This window comes from Neoarius graeffei, chromosome 9 (assembly GCF_027579695.1).
Source record: "Neoarius graeffei isolate fNeoGra1 chromosome 9, fNeoGra1.pri, whole genome shotgun sequence".
Classification (NCBI taxonomy): domain Eukaryota; kingdom Metazoa; phylum Chordata; class Actinopteri; order Siluriformes; family Ariidae; genus Neoarius; species Neoarius graeffei.
In genome coordinates, this window is record NC_083577.1 from 3,265,588 (window position 1) to 3,285,770 (window position 20,183).

General features: G+C 41.2%; 1 protein-coding gene across 2 annotated transcripts in view; it reads right to left on the reverse strand.

Moving 5' to 3' along the window:
* Positions 1-20,183, reverse strand: part of sestd1 (SEC14 and spectrin domains 1) — a 151,742-nt gene that overhangs the window by 108,333 nt on the left and 23,226 nt on the right. For both annotated transcript variants that reach the window (XM_060928949.1, XM_060928948.1), the window contains exons 4-5: positions 15,447-15,555; positions 10,684-10,774 (exon numbers count right to left, since the gene is read on the reverse strand). In XM_060928949.1, coding sequence (XP_060784932.1) covers positions 10,684-10,774; positions 15,447-15,555 — 200 coding nt within the window. The remainder of the gene's footprint in view (positions 1-10,683; positions 10,775-15,446; positions 15,556-20,183) is intronic.

The following is a 20,183-nucleotide window of genomic DNA, read 5'->3' on the forward strand; positions in this document are numbered from 1 at the left end:
AGTACGAGTGTAAACAAATAGCCTACAAATAACATCCAATATCTGGAATGATCAGCAGTGGGTTTCCCAAAAGCCTCTTAATGCTAAGAGCATCTTAACTAGGAGAGAGAGTGTTCATTGTGCTGCTCACTCTACCATTTAACGATCATCTTTGTGCTACGATGCTTTTGGGAAACTCAGCACAGGGTAATTAAAAAGTTGAAGTTTCAACAAATACATTAAATAATTCCTTGTTAAAGCAGATACGCAGAGCCTTTATTTTTAAATAAATTTGAGTGGATAGCATCTCCAGCCTTGACTCTTGTATGCTGCATCAATGGGAATAAACACATATACATATATTTGAGAGTTAAAAATCGACCGCAAAGTTGTGATTGGCGCTGCCCCGCTGAGCCAGCCAGCCCTGAGCACGTGACGTCACAGCGGGAACGGGTTTTAAGGCCGAGGTCTTTTACAGCTATAGAAAAAAAGTCATATAAACAAACATTTATGGTGAAAGTAAGAAATACCATCACCGACTCGCTCAACTAAGACTGATTTGACTTCATTGGTTGTGGGTTGACTCATTAAAACAGGATGGGTGTTATAACTTATGCAACGTACATGTACATCAGTAGCGGCTGGCTTTTGTAAAAGTGAGGGAGGAAGGAATGCTTGGTTGAAGGTCACGGGCCCCAATGCGACCGCACCTGCTGGACCGGCTATAGTTACATGCACGGGTTGAGTTGATAATAGTTGAAAAACCTATCATTTTAACGGGGTGTGTACACTTTTTATAGCTGCTGTACACATTACTTTCAGGTGTTCAACACATCTTTCTCTTTCAAAATTCTCTCAAAATCTTCCGTATTTAACGAAGCAAACCTGGCGGCCATGTTTGTAGCTCAGCCCATGGAAGGGTTTTGCAAGCAAAACATTCACCACGTCCTCTGTTTCCATTACTTTATTCGTAGAATATCTATAACATAGTCAATCCACTTCCACCTCGCCGTTCTCACTCTGACTGCCGAAGTGCCCGAGTCACCGGATCTAGAAGTTAAGTTTGATAAGATAACCCCTCCCCCCAGGCAGCTAAGGCCTCTACTTATTGGTTCATTGCGCAACTAGGGCTGCAGCCTATTGGTTGATATTTTGTAGCACTTGTCAGATCTCTTAGCTAGTCCCACCCTCTTAGAGGAGGATTTTCCTCCTCTCTCTCATTGAAGTCTATGTTAACCACGAGCCGCCAGTGCCGGAGACTGTTTGAATCGGAGTGAATGGGAGCCGAAGGGAGGAAGATCCTCCGTGCAGTAATTTTTAATAGCGAGCGATAGGGGGTGCTAATGTAATTTCACCCAGAGAAACGAATATAATGTACATGTCGTATTTGGCAGTAAAATAGTAATATTCAAGGACAGCAATTCATTAAATTGGTCAAGACAATTTCAACTTTTTATTCTTAGAATTTTTAAGGAGGATCTTCCTCCCTCTCCTCACTGGAGAAGCCACCTGTGATGTACATGCATGCATTTTCACTGATAAAACGTAAAAGGCTCATTAAATAATCAGATGAACTGAGACAATCACATTCTGAAGCAAATTAAATAATCTTATACCGCTAACTTAAACACACAATACAAGTTAAATGGATTAATCTAAATGCAGGGAAACAACTGTTTTGTTTTGTTTTTTTAAAACCCAAATGAGTCGCAGCTTACCCGCCTGTGTTCTCGCTTCTAGAAGGCCGAGCTTGTGGCCGATTGTTTCAAAACAATCTGACGTTCAGTTCTCCGTTCATTCGCTCCTTCCACGCAAGGGCGAGATGGCAGCGATATCCAGTTTAGAAATCAGATGGCTGCTCCACTCATTCTTTCCATTATTGTGTACTCCGCCATTACTGCTCGGCTCAGGCAATTACTAAAACCCAGGATGGAACGGGACGTCACCGGTTGTAGCAACAACCGCCGGGGGTGGGGTGGGGGTGGGGGTCATCACTGCCCGAGCGATATGTCCCATCCTGGGTTTTAGCAACGACCCTCAGCTCACTCCGGGAAGACTGGTGCAACTAAAACGCACTTTCCTTTTTAAAAAAATAAATACTTTCCTTTTCTTGTAGTTTTCTTTAATTGTTGGTCCTGCACCCTCTTTCAATCCGGGCTTATAGCCAACGCTCCTCAACAGATCAGAGGTCTCGTACGAGTCTTCAGTAAAATGTGCAAAGCAGAGGAGAGACCACTTCGGAGGCACCCAATGTGCCTGTGAACTTCTCGCAAAACGTATCCAAATCTTTGCAGCTTGAACATTCTTGGGCCGTGAATGCAACGTAAATCCACCTTCTGTTGTGTTGCTGCACCGGACAGCAACACATCTACGTGTCATGGCGATAAATTAGCTCAAAATGGAGGATCGGAGTTGCAGTCAGCTCTGTGTTTTAGTATAGCGGAAATGGCGATGAGACCGATAGACTTCCTGCTGTGACGTTACGGATGTCAAGGTCATTCACTCAGACCGCTACCTATATAAATCACTTTAATCGTAAAAATTACCATATTAGATTTATTGTTAACACAAAACTACTCCTGCGGCATTCTTGAGGTCTCAAGGCATTTATAAATGAAAGTGAGGCCATGGCTCTGTGTATCTGCTTTAAGCACAGCGTGTGTCAAATCTTCCAATAATGCAGCTCAGACACTGCAGTGTGTTGACGACCACAAACACACGTCAAAGGAACCCTCCAGGACTTTTTAACCTGGGCTCCATTTTCTCATCTCTTTGGGTCCAAATATGATTGAAATCGGTTCAGTATTGAGTTAGAACATTAACCGGCAACTGCAAAATGGCTATATGATATAATTCTATGGGGCAAACATCCACGTTAAAGTAAACCGCCCATTTTCACCACTAACTGGTGTTGTCAACGTTATTCCAAGTGGCTGCCAGCGTGGAAAGGATACCTACAGAGAGAACACACCAGTGTCTGTTCCTCAATAACGAAAAGAAACTGTAGAAAATAACTGAGAACTCCATCTCTCTCTCTCTCTCTCTCTCTCCCCTTCCCATCTCTGATCCAGCACCCAGAGTCAATTATCACACACAAGCGGTTTTCTGAGGTTTATAAAAGCAGTCCTTGACATGTTAACAATATGAATGAGTGACATTAACAAAATATTCATATTCAGGCATGCCTCTGGAAATACCAACCTTCAGAAACTGAGTGGCTTCTTTTGCAAAGATCAGAAAAACAGCCTCACACAATCAACTACAGGCACCCTCCCAAAACAGCACCCCCAGCACCCCCCCCCCCCCCCCCCCACACTCTCTTTAGGGCAGGGCTCGAAATTAACTTTTGTGTCCCCCAGTGGTCCCGAATTCTGTGTTGTATTGTCCCGAATGGAAGCAATAGTGTCCCCATTTTTTTCCTCTCTGAAATAACCAGTGGTTAATATTATCATATGAAGTTACTATTATATTTGTAACTATGCGATTTTGAACCCTTTATATCATTTTTACAATAAGTCACAAAACACAAGCGACACATGTCCTATACATCATCTACTTCAAAATTACAGTTATTGCATTTTCAGTTTATTAAACTTTGGCGATCTCACTGTATGAATAGATACCCGTTTATTTAAAGGGGCCAACTAGCTCATTCAGAAAATGTTTCAACTCCCTACATCTGCAGTACACTTTAGTTGAAAATAAGACCCCTTTTATGTTCATTTCATCTACTTGTACCTTGAATATCTGTTGGCATTTATAAGCCCAACTTATCATTTTCACCATTACCGTTATCCATTTTTATGTAATGTACCTGTTGCCCCATTCAGAGATGTTTTGAAAGCCATCAGCCATACCATCAATAGATGCAATGCCCTTGAGCAAGGCACCTACCCCAACATTGCTACAGGGACTGTAACACTGTAAAAAACCGTAAAGTCACTTTGGATAAAAGTGTCATATCATATAAGTGCAAACAAAGCAATGTAATGCAAGTTTTTTTATTGTAACCTTTAGTCATAGAAATCATTTACATTATTTACAGTGCTTAATTTCATTTTCTTTGACCTAGATAAATTTCCCATTCATTTCTATGGAATTATTTGAAAAACTACACACATTTTCAAACATCCGCTGCTCTGGCATGCTTTCACCTAGAGACATGATTCAAACTTTAAAACGTAGAGAAACTTCTCCTCTGTGGATCTGGCATTCAACTTTTTGCTAGGTTCTATACTTTTGGATCAGTCCCAGCTCAAACACCATGTGGGTTCCTGGAGAAATTCCGGCTTTATAATGGGTGTCTATTGCGTTACACACCAGTGCAGCTCGTTAAGTTAGAGTGTAGAGAGCTTGGAAAAATAGCTCAAACTTTCTCATTTAAACTGTGCTTTCAGCCCCAATTTTCACTCTACACACACAATTTTCTCAAAAGTAGTAGTCACACTTGTCCTGATTCACACAATGTGTCTACCTACACGATAGGACTTGCAGTTTTTGAATGAGAAGCCTGAAAGTGAGGAGAGGGCAGGCGCGCAGCCCCATAGACTCACATTATAAACGTGGCTGCGCTTTGACTGTTAAATCAGAAAAGTCACTCATTTTTAACTCGCTCTAGTGTCCTCAATTTTTAGACTACAGACAAAAAAAAAGTACATCAGTGTGTTCAGGAGACCCTTGTGGCACTCAATGTGAAATAAGTTTGTGAATATCTCCTTCCGTTTTCGTGTAAACCCCCGTTGTTTAGAGGGAGCGCTCTGACGGAAAGCTGCCCTTTTTGTGTGCCCCTCCCCCACCCGCACGCTGAGCAGAGAGAGACAAAAATACAGTCCAGCTCAGCTCCGGCAACTGTGACTGCTACGCGCACTGCATCACTCTCACGATTTCCCCCGGGGGAATTGTCGTCTCTAGATCTATTTTTTTCCATTGTCCCGGGATTGTCCCAGATATGATAATTTTGTGTCCCGATGACATTTTTTATGGTCCCCGGGACATTGGGACACCGTTAGTTTCGAGCGCTGCTTTAGGGTCTGAAGGGGGGGGGGGGGGGGGGGGGGAGACAAGGAGTGCGATTCGATTGTAAAAATTAAACATGTGAAGACTTAAAATATATGACTCCTTTAACTGTTTGTTCAGGTCCAAATGCTCCGTTCCAGGAGCTGCGGGGGGGGGGGGTCCTGCAGGTGACCATCCTCATCCAGCACCCCTCCCTCCAGCCAGTAAACTTTGGGGAAAAACACTATTTAGACACTGGCTAAAAACAGAGCTCCTGATGAGTGTAAAATGTGTTAGTAAATAAATAATCCCACTTTTTGGGTTTTTAAAAAAGCCAATTAAAAACTAGGAGGTACGGCACAGAGGTATCCCGTTTCCACACCTGAGGCCTTGGGACAAAAGGTCAAGGTCACAGAACTGAGAGAAATGAGGCCATTTGTCTGGAATCGGAGGACGAAGGGAAAAGGATACAACACTTCCATGGTTAATAATATGAACCAAGCTCCTGCCTTTCACCAGTTTCTTGATGCAGGCCAGTGAAAAATATGCAGGATCATTGATCTGACCCGTCAAGGTCACTCCAGGGCAAAACTGATGTTCCCAAATGAAAACCTACATATATGACTTCCAATTAATGATCAATAGGAACTACGGGCCTCATCTTGCTCCGTTTTTGAGATATAGGCCATTGAAAGTGTGACCTAGGTCAAAGGTCAAGACTATAAATATGCATTAAAATGTTTTTCCCGATGGCAAAGCAGCAAGGCTAGCTCAAAGACCATGAAAAATAGACAAAACTGACTTTACTACACAGTCACCTAACTGACAAGTTGACCTAACTCTGGCAAAGGGTCAAGGTCAGAGGTCAAAGGAGTGCAAAAGTATTAAGGTATAAGGGCCACGGAAGGTGGCATGAAAGAATTGTGTCTCGCTTGTCCTGGTACTGCAGCAGGTGGTCCCGTTCACAGCCATTCCTGAAAGTTTTATGACGTCATGCAGGATATGGAGATCACAGATGGTCGCTACCTACAGGCACACCAAGTTTCAGCCAGACATCTTGAAAACCGAGTGAGAAATGACCCTCGTCTAACTACTACGACATGTACACTAAACCCAAGCAATTTCAAGATCCCCTTTACACTGGAGTGGAAATGGGACATTAATTAAGCGCTGGATAAAAACCCATCTCTCTTATGTAAACAAACAAATAGTGTTTTCTGGTGGTCAAGTGTTCATGAGATGTGTTGCCTTGCACTTCCAGTCGGGTTCCCTGTGTCGGTCCACGTACATCAGTCACAAACACCATCAAAAATCAGGTTGGTGTATGACCATATTCTCTGAAGTATAGAGCATCGGTCTGCTATAACATTGAGTCTGACAGTAATATAAACAAGTGGTTTACTTTAATGCAGGTGATTGCCCAATAGAATTACATCGTATAGCCCTTGCACAGTTGCCAGTTATCGCTTTCTAACACAATACTAGAGCGATTTCTATTGTTTTTGTCCCTTGTAAACAGGGCTTTGAACCGGTTCAAGGAACGAAAACGAAAACCGGGAACTTTTTCTATTTCACATGGAACAGAAACGAAACCAGAAACTTTATTATTTTTTATGTTCCGGAACAGAAACGTTTATTAAAAATAATGGTAACCGGTTAATACCGGTTTTTATTTCGTTCCTCAAAGTTTCCGTAGCCTACAAATAAAAAAGTCATTCTTCTCCTGCGCAAGTTTCTATGACCCGCTGGGGTTCACTTCCTGTGTGACGTTTGCTGACTGAATGGAGAGAGCGGGAGGGTGGACTACTATCACGTCTCCACATGATAATAAGTGAGTAAGTGCATTACTGAGTGTCTGAGCAAACAAGAGCCTGAACGTTGCAACCTCCCTATTGGCTGTTTGTAAAAATGTATCAATTGTTGCTCTTCCCACGGGAATCATCGCGAGCTCGAGAGACGAGACCTGACGAGTTAGTTCGTTGGTAGCAGAACAAAATGTCTGGACACAAATCGGGTTTTCAGAAAAGGAAAGAAAATAAACGGAGGGTTGAAAATACAAAAAGGAGGCAGAAAATGCAAAACGAGTTTTAAAGGTAGGACAAATGGTTACTTTTCTGAGGCAGCCCGCCATGGCTGCCTGCAGGCTTATTTATTATAGCCCATTTAGTTAAAATAGTTGATATAAAATGTTTATAGTTATGTGATGGTTGTCCTGATTTAGACTGGTGTTTTTTTTTTTGGGGGGGGGTGTTGCGAGATGTTGCACCCGGGTCCAGATTAGGGCAGAACCGGCCCTGGCTACATTTCAGGTGTAGTTTGTTTTATGTATGTATGTACTTGCATAGATGTGTACTTGGTCTTCCAATATGGCGCCTAACAAAATCTCGCGGCGCGGTGACGTCATGCGGTAGCCCTCTATAGGGCCTGACTAGCCTTTGGTAACACACTAAACGAATTATCTTTCATTTTTGGCACTTTTTCTATTTGTGTAGATGGGAAGACATACTGAGAATCCAAATCGCCAACATTTGAAATAATAATTGTTTTGAATTATTTCTTGTCTTATTTAATGAAGGCTGTAATAGAATTAGCCTACATTTGGCTTAAGCTGGATGAGACAGAGACATAATTTTATAGCCATTTGTTAAACAGCTGACAGGGAACGTAATTAACCGTTCCGGGAACGAAATGTTTTTGTTCTAACCGGTTCGGGAACGTCTATTTAATGGTGGAACCCAAAACCGGAAACGTTAAAATTCCGTTTCTGTTCAGAACGAACCAATAGGAAAAAAAATTCTGGTTCAAAGCCCTGCTTGTAAATATTTGGACATGAAGAGCTGGGAAGATACAGCCCAGGTTTAAAAAAATAATCATCATCATCTCAGCATTTCCCTTTAACTCTTCTGCATGTTCTAGGCCACCATTACTTTCATCCGAGTCACAAATTAAATCTGCCCCATATTCAGTTTCCTACACGAGGCCTAGTGTGTGTTTGGATCAGGAAAAGCATCTCTGCCCACACCATACACAACCAAAGCAAAGACAAGTGAATAAACAAACCCCTGAAACATGGCTCGCCATCATTTAATGTTCTGTACGAAGAGTTAAATACGTACAGTCTAGGGTTGGGCGGTATTACGGTAAGAAGGTATCCCGAGGTATCCAAAAAGGACCAACGGTATCGGTCTCATTACCGTCATTTTAAAAAAAATATATAATATCTAAATAAATATGGAGTACATGAGGTCATAATATAAAATAATAAATTGAAGATCATCCCGAATAACTGTGTGATCGTATTTTCACTAATTCTATCAATTTCCTAAAGAAGTTCTCATCGCGTGCAGGGTTGTTTATGTCGTTACCATGGCAACCCTGCGTGACATTTGGAGTCTGACAGAAAGCTTCGCAAGAGGCTGAGACCGCGGTTGAAAGATGGCAAGTCAAGATAACGAGTTAGTGGCAAAAAAAAAAAAAAAACACGGCAGTGTGGCAGTATTTTGGTTTCAAACCAAACGAAAAGGGAGAGCCAGCAAACACAGATGAAGCTGTGTGTAAAGTATGTAAGAAGACGGTCACGGCGCGAGAGGGGAACACCTCCAATCTGAGTGTTTTGAGTAGGTTACATGAGTAACAACAAGGTAAAATAATATAACGTATGACATTTGGGATGTGGGTAATAAACGTTTGAAATGTCCTCTACTGAAGAAACGGAAGAAAACATCGTAGCGTAAACTGTTAGGTTTCTGGTGGGAATTAGCAATGCGCTTGCTATCTTTGTTGGGTGTGTTAAACCGTATGGATTTAAGTGGAATAATTGTAAGGAGTTATGTGATCAAGACAACGTTTTAAGCAAGGTAAGGCCATTTGATTATTAATTTCCCCGCCATGGCATGACGTGGGCCCATATGATTTTGCCTTGTGCAGCTATCACGCATTTGAATTACCGTATTTTCTGGACTATAAGCCGCTACTTTTTTCCTAGGTTTTGAACCATGCGGCTTATACAAAGGTGCGGCTATTCTGTGGATTTTTCTTCCACCGCTAGGGGCGCTCTAACCGGAAGTAGAATCAAAAATAAGATAGACGAAAAATCAGTGCAAAGAAGAATTAGCAGATCTTTAGCAGATAGAACACGCACGACAAATTACTAACTGGTAATTATTTTCAAATCCAGCAAAGATGATTAAAGTGACTTGTGGTTTCAAACACAGGAGAAATGAAGGTAAATAAATACCGGTTATTTTCTCTTGGTTCTGTTCCGTTTTAATCAGCAAAGTTGCTGACGTGTTAAAAGGCACTGTTCGGAAAGAATCTGTTCAGGTACATACATGTACATTTACAGTACAAAATCATTCTGTACATGCAGTAAATATCTAATTTTTCAACATAGATATCTGCGGCTTATAGCCCGGTGCGGCTTGTATATCTTTTTTTTTTTTTTTTTTTTTTTTTTTAAATAGAGCGGATGCGGCTTATATACAGGTGCGCTCTATAGTCCAGAAAATACGGTGGGTTCGCCTCATTTGCGCTGAAGAATATGGTTTATCGCGCAGTCTAAACGGGGTGTTGGTTGATTCTTTTTCTTTTCTTTTTTTTTTTTATTTCCCATGCTTGAAAGGGTATGATCCTGCTCATCGTGTACTTTTTTTTGATGGAGTAGGTGAAATAGTGCTGCAAATGGCGTTTCAACGCAGACATGTGTAAACGACAGTTGAATGCTATTTTCAAGATGAAGGAAGAGTTGCGTGATGCTTTGAAATATCTCTTAATCCATTCATCAATGCACAAAATTCGCTTTGCTGCTTAATCCATACCATAATGCACACAATTCGCTATGCTGCTTTTAAATAGTACATTTGAGGCATAGGCGCAGGTCTGGACAAGGTCCGCCGGTATAGGCGCACGTTACACAGTAGGCCGAAACAAAATATTTTTTTCTCGGTAATACCGTATACCCCGGGAAAACACAGACAGTTTAAAGGTATCAAAATTTGGATACCGCCCAACCCTAGTACAGTCTGTAAATAAAATGCTCAGAGCCGGCTGACTCGCTCGTTGGAGGATAAAGGAATGAGCTCCGTTTACAGCTCATACGGGAGAAAGATGATCTCTCTATTCTACAATACAGGAGCACATGAGGAAAGACAGGATCAATCCATATCCACTTACGGTCCCTCGACCCCAACACACACACACACACACACCCCATGTTAACAAAACATGGAAATGGGTTTTAGATTCCCAGAGTATTACAATGAGAATATATGGCTCAAAATTTTCCTGAAAGAGGGGACACAGTCATGAGCCAACAGCCTGACTGAAGTGGGTCAGATCACATGGGGCTTTATTAAAATACCTCCCTGTGCTTGTAGGTCACAGAAAAAAGGCAGTGCTTCGTCTTTAACCTGCTGGTGATGTGTTAATGATAAAACCCACAACTACACAGACATTTCCACATAATTTGGTTTTACACAACCAACAGGTTCTTTAACCTTATCTTTATGAAAAGATAATCAATCAGTTTACAGACAAAAGAAAGGAAATATTAGCACACGCAAGCAGGAAGCAATTCAGTCCACATGACAATCCACTACTTCCTATCTGATAATGCTGGAAAGAAGCTTCCTGTTGCGTTACAGTGGAAGTGTGTGTCTGTGTACGAGCTGTATGGTGTGTGTAAGGACACAAACGCTCATCTCTTCCTACCTGCAGCATCAGAACAACCGTCTTCACCACGTTCCACTGAGACCGCCGGCCGTCCACGATGACCGTGAAACCACGTGCTTTACACTTCTCACTGTGAACACACACACGAGACGGAGACACAGTGATGTGAATATGGATAGCTATACGGGGGGGAGGGCAGTACAAATAGAAAGATGGAGATGGATAGCAGGAGTCAGAGAGATAGAGACACAGAAAAGCAGAAGCAGCAACAGGAAGAGACGAGACAGCAGTACATGGAAACGATTGATTGATAAAGTGATGAGACAGAAAGACAAATAAAAACAGACAAGAAAGGGACAAGGGAAAGAAACAGCAACCTTTTGACTCTCGATCCTACTATTTTACAAAGCGTTATGTGCAAAAAAACTGATGTATGGGATAACGGAATCGAGCCACAGTTTGGAAGGAATTCAGCATGAACGCAAAGCTGTTATTATAAGCTCCGCCCCCAAAACAAGCCTGAACGTAGACTCTGGTATTAAAAGGAGACTGATGGCAAGGCAGCTTTATTTGTATCACACATCTCGTACACTCAGGCAACTTAAAGTGCTTTACAGAGCAATAAAAACAGAATGTGACAACGGATAGATTTACCATTTAAAAACAAAGTCCCAAAGTGACTTATAATTTAAAGTTAATTAAAAATAGCAGATGTGCAAGAATAAAAGACTTAAAAGGGATTTAAAATTGAGTTTAACCCTCTGGGGTCTGAGCATTTTCTGGCACGCTAATGATTTTGGTATGCCCGGATTTTGTTCTCAATTTCAACAAATCTAAACAGTATTCTCAACGTGATATGACACTTGTATTCAGCACAAGTTCAGCTACAATAATATCTCTGTAGTTTGTAGGTCGTGACTGTATTTTTAAAAACTAAATAGATAAATGAAGATGCTGTAAAAAGCAGTTTTAGAGCTGTGTCGGAATGTGTGTAAAACCAGGACCTTACCCATTGTGTCAAACCATTTAGATCACTTGAGGTGATTCTGTTCAGTCTGAGGAATGGATCAAGCACAAAAATCTGCTCCATTGATTTGGACAATTAACTGGCCAGTTTAAAAAAAAAAAAAAGTCCTATTGTTTTGGGATAAAGGGTTGGCAGTGGGAGGGGTATTCAATGAGGGGGTAAAAAATTTCCATTCCATTCAATGAGAAGAGTGAAAACCCTTCCCACTGCCATCTCTTAATCCCATCAGGTCATGTCCCAATGGGTAAGGTCATGTTTTTTCACACATTCCAACACAGTTCTAAAGCTGGTTTTTACAACATCTTCATTTATCTGCTATTTGATTTTATTTTGGCATTTGACTTTTCAGTGTGTCTTGAAATGAACTCCTGGACTATTTTTATTCAGTTCAGAGCCACAACCAACTCTGTCACTCTAATTTTGCTTCCACTCCAAATTTTATACTCTAAACTCAAAATAGAGCAAAATTAACTATTTTTGAGGAAAACACTTAACTCTGGAAAAATTGCTCAGTCATTTTTCCTGTGTTTGCACTACAGCGTACACTCTGCTCATCAGAAATAGGAGAAATATTTACACTTGCTTGAGTTTAGCTTTGACTCAATCCAACTGAAGATCTCGGGGGGGGGGGGGGGGGGGGAGCGTAGAGTCATAGTTCTCAGGATTGAAATCGCTGTACTGAATCATCTGAAGCGCATAAAATCCACGTGCGGTCTCAAGTTTTACCTCCAGATACCCTGAACTCTGCGAAAGATTTTATCCTGTTTACAGTCGGCGGTCCTGAGAGAAACCAATCGAAACTGAAAAGGTGAAAATCATGCTGTTACCATGGTAACAGTCTTGTATGAATGCACAAGTGGGCACTCAGCGCTCCAACTCCGTGGTGACTGAGAAAGGGGACGTTTTATGTTGCATCTAATTTAGGTCATTTAAAAACTATAAATATTATTTGGCAATGGACACACAGGAAAGTGTAAAGTTTATCACTATGTTTATCATTCTTGTATGATTAAAAACTCAATTATCTTAATACATGACCTACTCATTCCAAACCTGTCGAGCTTTGCTGGAGAACCTCTCGACCCCAGAGGGTTTAAAAATATATATAATAAATAAAAGATAAAATGGGTGTTATTACAGGGTGGATTAGGCAGTGCGTGTGTGTATTTTATACATTTATTATTTATATATATATATATATATATATATATATATATATATATATATATATATATATATATATATATATATAAAAAGAGTGATTCCACGCTTATGGGTACTGAAATGGGGACATGAACTTATTTTTAAAAACTCACCTAAAACCATTTCTTTTTTTTACCATCAGGTCACAAAACATGTAATCTTTAATGAATGATATGTTAAAAGATAACTTTAATTTTCTGAGATGTAATAAAAACATTTATATGCCAAAGTCAGAACGTAACAGAAGTGTTGTGGACATATAGATTCTCAATTTTAACAATGTAGAATTACTTTTTGAAACATAGGAAGGTGATGTTTTAGCAAATATAATTAATAAACGTGTGTAGTAGAATAAACATACACATTCTTTCAATAAGATTAACATGGTATAGAGCTAGATTGTAATTAATTTGTAACAGACGCGAGATGGCTTGACTTTGGAATATAAATATGTTTTTATTACATCTCAGAAAATTAAAGTTATCTTTTAACATATCATTCATTAAAGATTACATGTTTTGTGACCTGATGGTAAAAAAAGAAATGGTTTTAGGTGAATAAGTTCATGTCCCCATTTCAGTACCCATAAGCATGGAATCACTATATATATATATATATATATATATATATATATATATATATATATATATACACACACACACACACACACACAAAATGTTTCCAAAAATGAACACTAAAAAGGACTTGATTCTTTAGTAGGTTTTTTGGGGGGGATTTTGCTTTATTGGACAATTTAAAAAAAAAAAAAAAAAGATTTCAAAAAGCAGAAAACTTGATCAAAATCAGCTGCTTCCAGGAGTCTGTAACTTTCTTGGGGGGGAGAAAGATTATAAGATCTGAGAAGAGAGTTGTGACAATCCATCTTGATGAATCACTATCATATCAACATGTCTCCCAGCCATAACAGCAGGCAGACGTATCGGAAATACGAACAGGGATGAATAAACAGACAGGGACATGGAGACAGAGGTGACGAGAGATTATTCTGAAAGAGTGAACGAAGAGAGTCAGACAAGTCTCAAAAGCTCCACTTAATCATACACTGATATGCATTTAACAGAGAGAGTGAGAACAAGCTTGAACTTCCATGCCATGTTTCTGTCCTACACACTGACTGGGTTTGCCAGGAGGGTCATCTTTAACACACTCTGCTCTCAGAATGGCTCAAATATTCCAAAAATACTCGCCAGATCTGAAAAGGCGGGTGCGTCACACCGCAGCGCGGCTCAGCTGGCATTTAAACGACGCTCTGGACCAGTCTGGAGGGGTCGTGATCAGGCGCCAGGCTCATTAAATCACTGATAGAATATCAGCAGAGAGCAATCAGAGAGGAACGAGTGTCGGAGCACTACATGCGACATATTTTATAATTAATAAACTCGAGAGGGTCAAATTAACGATTAAACAAGGACTTCCATAAAGCCAAAAGCAAAGTAATTACATCAGTGTTAAAACATTTAATCGGCTTTGGCTTAAAACCTTTCCTGTGTCCTTGTACAGACTCGCTGGGGATGAACCCCGTGTTCACACGAGCAGTGATTTTTCACTTTACATTGCTCAAGGTTTCCATAGTAACGGCTCATTGACAGGGACTGCTACAGCAGGCATGCCAGACAACGGTGTTGGGTTTTTTTCAATAAAAAACACACACACACGACTGCTGATCGAATGCAGCTGTGTGTAACATTTACAGAAGGAGTCTCCAGTGTGAGCATGGCACAGCAGACAGACGTACAAGTTTTCCGATACAGGAAAGTCTTCAGGAATTCTCTTCTTACTGATTGCAAGGAAAAAATGGCTGTTTAAAAGACTGTTCTAGTGCATACAACCTTCCATAATATTAAATATTGTTTTAAACTAAAATAAATAAAAAAGTTTTTAAAAAAGGACATCACGGCAAACTGATGTGGTGGAAGAGGAATAAAAGACTTCTGGACAAGTGCTTATAGGAACCAGTCAGTCGTTGTCCAGCCAGAATGGCGACATCAATACAACACAAACCTTCTGACCAATCAAATGCGAGCATTCAAATGCACCGTGGTATAAACAAACATTTTCTTCATTACCTTTACAGGGTGCGACTCTAAAAGGAAACAAGATGGAAGAAAAAGAAGAAAACCACATGTTCCTGACTCATTAGTAGCCGTACTGCTATGTATTTATATTAAACAGTAAGAGTTGCTCCGCCTCTGTATGCTGTAAAGCAGAAACTCTTTCGCCGCTTTGCCACATGGTGTCACTGCCAATGTGTAAGCAGCGCAAGAGCAAATCTTTCTTCCCTGGCCAAGACATTAACAACAACAGTCAAGATGGAAAGAGAAAAGAGGATAATACATCAAAAACCTTTTAGAAGCACAGAGCAAAGACGACGCTCAGATGATGCTCAAAATCAATACAGAAACGTTCAATGTTGGACCAATAAAGGATGGCCGAGGAGATCCAGCCCACTCAGGAATGAAGCAGGAGCTATTACAAATAAGGGAAAGACAGACCCCCCCATAGATCAACACATAGCCCAGCACGCTGTGGAAAGAGGCTGCAGTGCGCTGACCTGGGGATGCTGAGCAGGTAGTCCAGTGTGGAGCTGAGCTCCTCCATGCTCGTCTGCTCTGTGCATAGCGGGATGGTAAGGATCAGGCCGCTGCGCCGGTCTTTACCTCCTGAAGAGTACAAAAACAATAAGGAGAGATTTGCAGTGAGCATCTACAGTGATGGCCAACTTGTTCTGTGGACATATCACAACATTAAAAGTAAATACACTGCCTGGCCAAAAATAAATAAATAATCCCCCACTAATATTTCATTGGACAGCCTTTATCTTTGATTACAGTATGCATTCACAACTTGTCCATTACAACATGCATTTCCATCCAGACTAGGGCTGTGCGATATGGGAAAAAATGAATATCCCGATACATTTTCTCCATTTCACGATATAGACCCCTTTCACATGACGTCACCGCGCCGCGAGATTTTGTTAGGCGCCATATTGGAAGACCAAGTACATGCACTCACAATATAAAACAAAGTACGAGCGAGAGTAAAGTGAGACGATGGATGATAATTCTGGTTATGTGAGTACATTACCAGCTGCAGAAAGGGCACGGTATGTGGAGAAACTGGCTGTGATTGATGGGTTTGACCCATATGATAAGACTCGTGGCAAGGGAGAATGGAAACATAAGGAGGACCGGACACCAATTCTGCCATCTGTTTGCTACCCGGACATTGTAAACTATTTGTTGTTTACACCCAGTGCCTACACTCAGTGTTCGAACTATGCCGATATTTTCGGGGGGTCCCTTTTTTTCCCTTGGGGGTGTGTGTGTGTGCTTGCGCTTGTCTCGGAGCACGGATCTCCAAACACATGAGAAGCCTATCTTACGCACATATCACGCGGACTCCACACCTCCACACACGCATCGCGTCTGAAGTCATAACTCATCAGGGGAAATCGTGTCCACATTGGCATGTTCAAAAAACAACCTCGCGTCAACAATGATACCACACGCAAGAAAAAAAACAGTCAGGCTACTCAACAACCAACCTGGCAGCAGCGAGCAAGCCCCAAACCATCCTAAATTATTATTATTATTAAATTGTAGAAGTCTGGGAGGCTTGCTCATACAGTTATCAACTTGAGGCCAATTTAGCATGTTTTAAATCTGAATTTCTTGCGTTTGCTTACCTCAAAGTGTCCGCAGATCATGCACAGACTTATCCATTATATCCACAGTTTTTTGCCAAGTCTCACACAGGTTTCTTTCAAGTCTACTGTTGGGCCAATAAATCATAAATAAAACAGCTCAGATTTGTTTGTTTAAGTCGTTTGCCACTCCACTTTATTCTCGTGGGTTCGCATACCGCTGCCGTTATTTCCCCCTAATCACGAGTTTGTTGGTCTTCCAAAATGGCGCAGGGTCTGTTTACTTCCGGTTTCGGGTGACGTCAGTGAAAGGGGTCTATACGATATATATCTCGATATATTTAAATCTCCTCTAAAGGACCCCATGAAATCTAACTTTTACTCTTTACTGTTTTCACTACAATCCCTGCAGATTAAATAACATTCTTGGTTAACTTTACAGGTGGTTTTCAACAACACATTTTAAATTGTCATGTTGGTGATTAATCACAATTGAATTGAAATAAGACTATTTTTATTCAACAAAGATGTGGCACAAACTGCAAAAACAATCTTGAAAATTGCAACAAAGGGGCAACACAATACAGAGCTGCTCAGAGCTCAAACCAATAAAGTGCAGCTCAACACAGAGAGACATTTAGCCTAAATAAGAAAAGTGCGCTTTCATTAAATTATTTTAAAAAATAGATCTCCAAGCTATTAACCTGACTACTGAGAACCACTGGAACATTCACAATAGAGAGAGAGATTAAGGGAGAGAAGAGAGAGATCTGCAAAACATCATTTCTCTCTTTGCACACTTTTGAACTGAATGTTCTCCGCCTCTCAGATGTGTAGAATTCCGGCTGCTGCCTTTCGTGATGACGGGGTTTTTTTGCACACTTTACAAACTGGCATTTGCTGCTCCACGTCCTCCTCGCGATATCCAAAAAAATGCCAGATGACTGACCCCTTACTCGTTCTTTTAGGAACCAATTCGTCCGCTTCCATTTTTAATTTGTCGCTGAAATTGGCAGAGCTTACACGGTAGCCTATGCAACACCAGCGACTGCACGAACCGAGTCAGCGCTGTAAACCGGAACTAGGAAATCTTCCCGCTGGCAGTGTTGCCAGATACTGCTGATGTTTTCCAGCCCAAAATATGTTCAAAACCCGCCAAAACGCACTTAAAACCGGCCAATCTGGCAACACAACCGAAACTAGAAAATCTTCCTGGAAGTTCCTTTCAGCACCGAGATGTCGCCCGGGATTGGTTGGCAAGTGTGTGACGTTACTGTTTTCTTTACCCTTAGGCAGCCTCTCACGTTACTGCCTGAGGGACAGGGAGAAAACCACCGGGAAAGGTTTTAAACAAACACGAAACGAACGCAAGTCGGAAGATGACCATAAAATACTCGATAGTTACGATATAATAATTTTATGTATCGCGCACAGAATTTTCGGCGATATATCGAGTATATTCGATATATCGCACAGCCCTAATCCAGAGTCACATTAATTTTTCACCAAGATCTTGTATTAATGACAGGAGAGTCGAAACCCTCTAAAGTCTTCTCCAGCATCCCGAGGACTTTCAGTGGGGTTAAGGTCGGGACTCTGTGGTGGTTAATTTGTGAGTGAAAATGATTTCTCGTGCTCCCTGAACCACTCTTTCATAACTGGAGCCCTAGTTTTATGCCCATGCCATCAGGGAAGGGGGAAAAAATAAAGAAACATAAAAACAACCTGGTCATTCAGTACATTCAGGTCGTCAGATGACTTCATTTTATTGCCCCGTAACATTGCGGAGTCTCGACTTGACCAACTGAATCAACCCCAGATCATCACTGCCTCCAGAGGCTTGGACACTGTGCATGATGGGGCGGAGCTTCATGAGCTTCCCTCCTTACCCTGACACGCCCATCACTCAGGAACAGGGTCAATCTGGACTCTTCAGACCACATGACCTTTCTCCATCGCTCCAGAGTCCCATCTTTATGCTCCCTCGCAAACTGAAGTCTTTTCTCCTGATTAGTCTCACTAATAAGTGTTTGTAATGGACACACAACTGTTTAGTCCCAATCCTGCGAGTTCTCTTCACACCGAGTATGGAAATTCTTAATTTCACTATTAAACATAGCTACAAGTTCTACTGTCGATTATTTTGAATGATTTGACTTCACCAGGTGTTAAAGTGATATCTGATCACACTCCGTAAAAGGAGTTGTTCTAACCACATTTCTTCCATGAAGTTGACCGTTCAGCACTATCCTTCCAGGTTTTAACCCTCTGGGGTCGAGAGCTTCACCAGTGAAGCTCGGCAGGTTTAGAAAGAGTAGGTCATGGATTTAGATAAATACATCTTGGAGAGTTTTTAAAAATCATGCAAGTATGATAAACATACTGACAAACTATACTTTCCCATGTGCCCACTGCCAAATATTTTAATTACCTAAATTAGATGAAGGAAAACTTGTCGCCTTCCTCAGTCACACCGCCGAGAGCCCACTTACACATTCATAAAAGACTGTTCCCATAGTAACAGCATGATGAATCACTTTCACTCTTTCGGTTTCGATTGGTTTCTCTTTCGCAGCGGGAACACCCACCGTAAACAGGATAAAATCTGCCCGACAGAGTTTAGGCGACCTGTTCGGAGGTCAAACCTGTGAGATGGCACGGCGATTTGATGCTCAGACAGTGCTTTGGATGATTCGAACAGCGATTCAATTCAATCTCGAGAACTGCGACACTGATGAGCGGGGTCATTTTGAACTTCAACTCGATCCAGCTGAAGATCAACTCTAGTAAATGTAATATTTCTTTTGAGCACATCAGTTAATATGCATGTGCTGTAGTCCATAATCTTTGCATGCTTCTTGAGTAAATAAAACATGCACCAGCGCTCGTTTGCGCTCTTTCCTTCTTCCATCTTTTTCTGGCGCTAATGATTCTGGCATGCTCTGATGAGGTCAATTTCAACAAATCTAAGCAGCATTTTCAAAATCATGAGACTTTTTTGTATTCAGCACTTCAGCTGCAATAATATCTCTGTAGTCTGTGTGTCATGATATTGTTCTTTAAAAAAATAAAATAAATAAATAATTAAAAAATAATGAAGATGTTGTAAAAAGAAGTTTTAGAACTGTGTTGGAATGTGTGAAAAAAAATGACCTTACCCATTGGGACTTGACCTGATGGGATTAAGAGCCTCTGCATGCTCTTGCGACAAGGCTTTCGCAGACAGCTTTTCGCAGACAGTTGTAATTTATCGTTGAGCGGGGAGTAATATGCGTGTGCGATGTTATTCACCGCCACAACGCAAGGGGGCGCGAAGTCACGAAATCGCTAGGAGTAGTTGGTGGGTGTGGTTAGTGGAGTGTTTATCTTCCGGTTACTGAGCAACAGGTCATTCAACACCGCTGTCCTTATAATGACTAGAACTGGAGTCGTATAGATGTACGTACTTCCTCACTTCCTCGATCAACCGCTCTTCGTGCTGCTCCATCTTCGCTTGTGTTTTTAAAAATGGCGGTCATGAAAACAAACCAAACGGGGGAAGTAGGGAAGTGGAAGTGCATGTACAGCGGATGTGGAGTGGACCAATCAGAGCCCTCTTGTCTGCGACGCTGTCTGCGGTGGTCACAAATTTTGGGAGGTGCG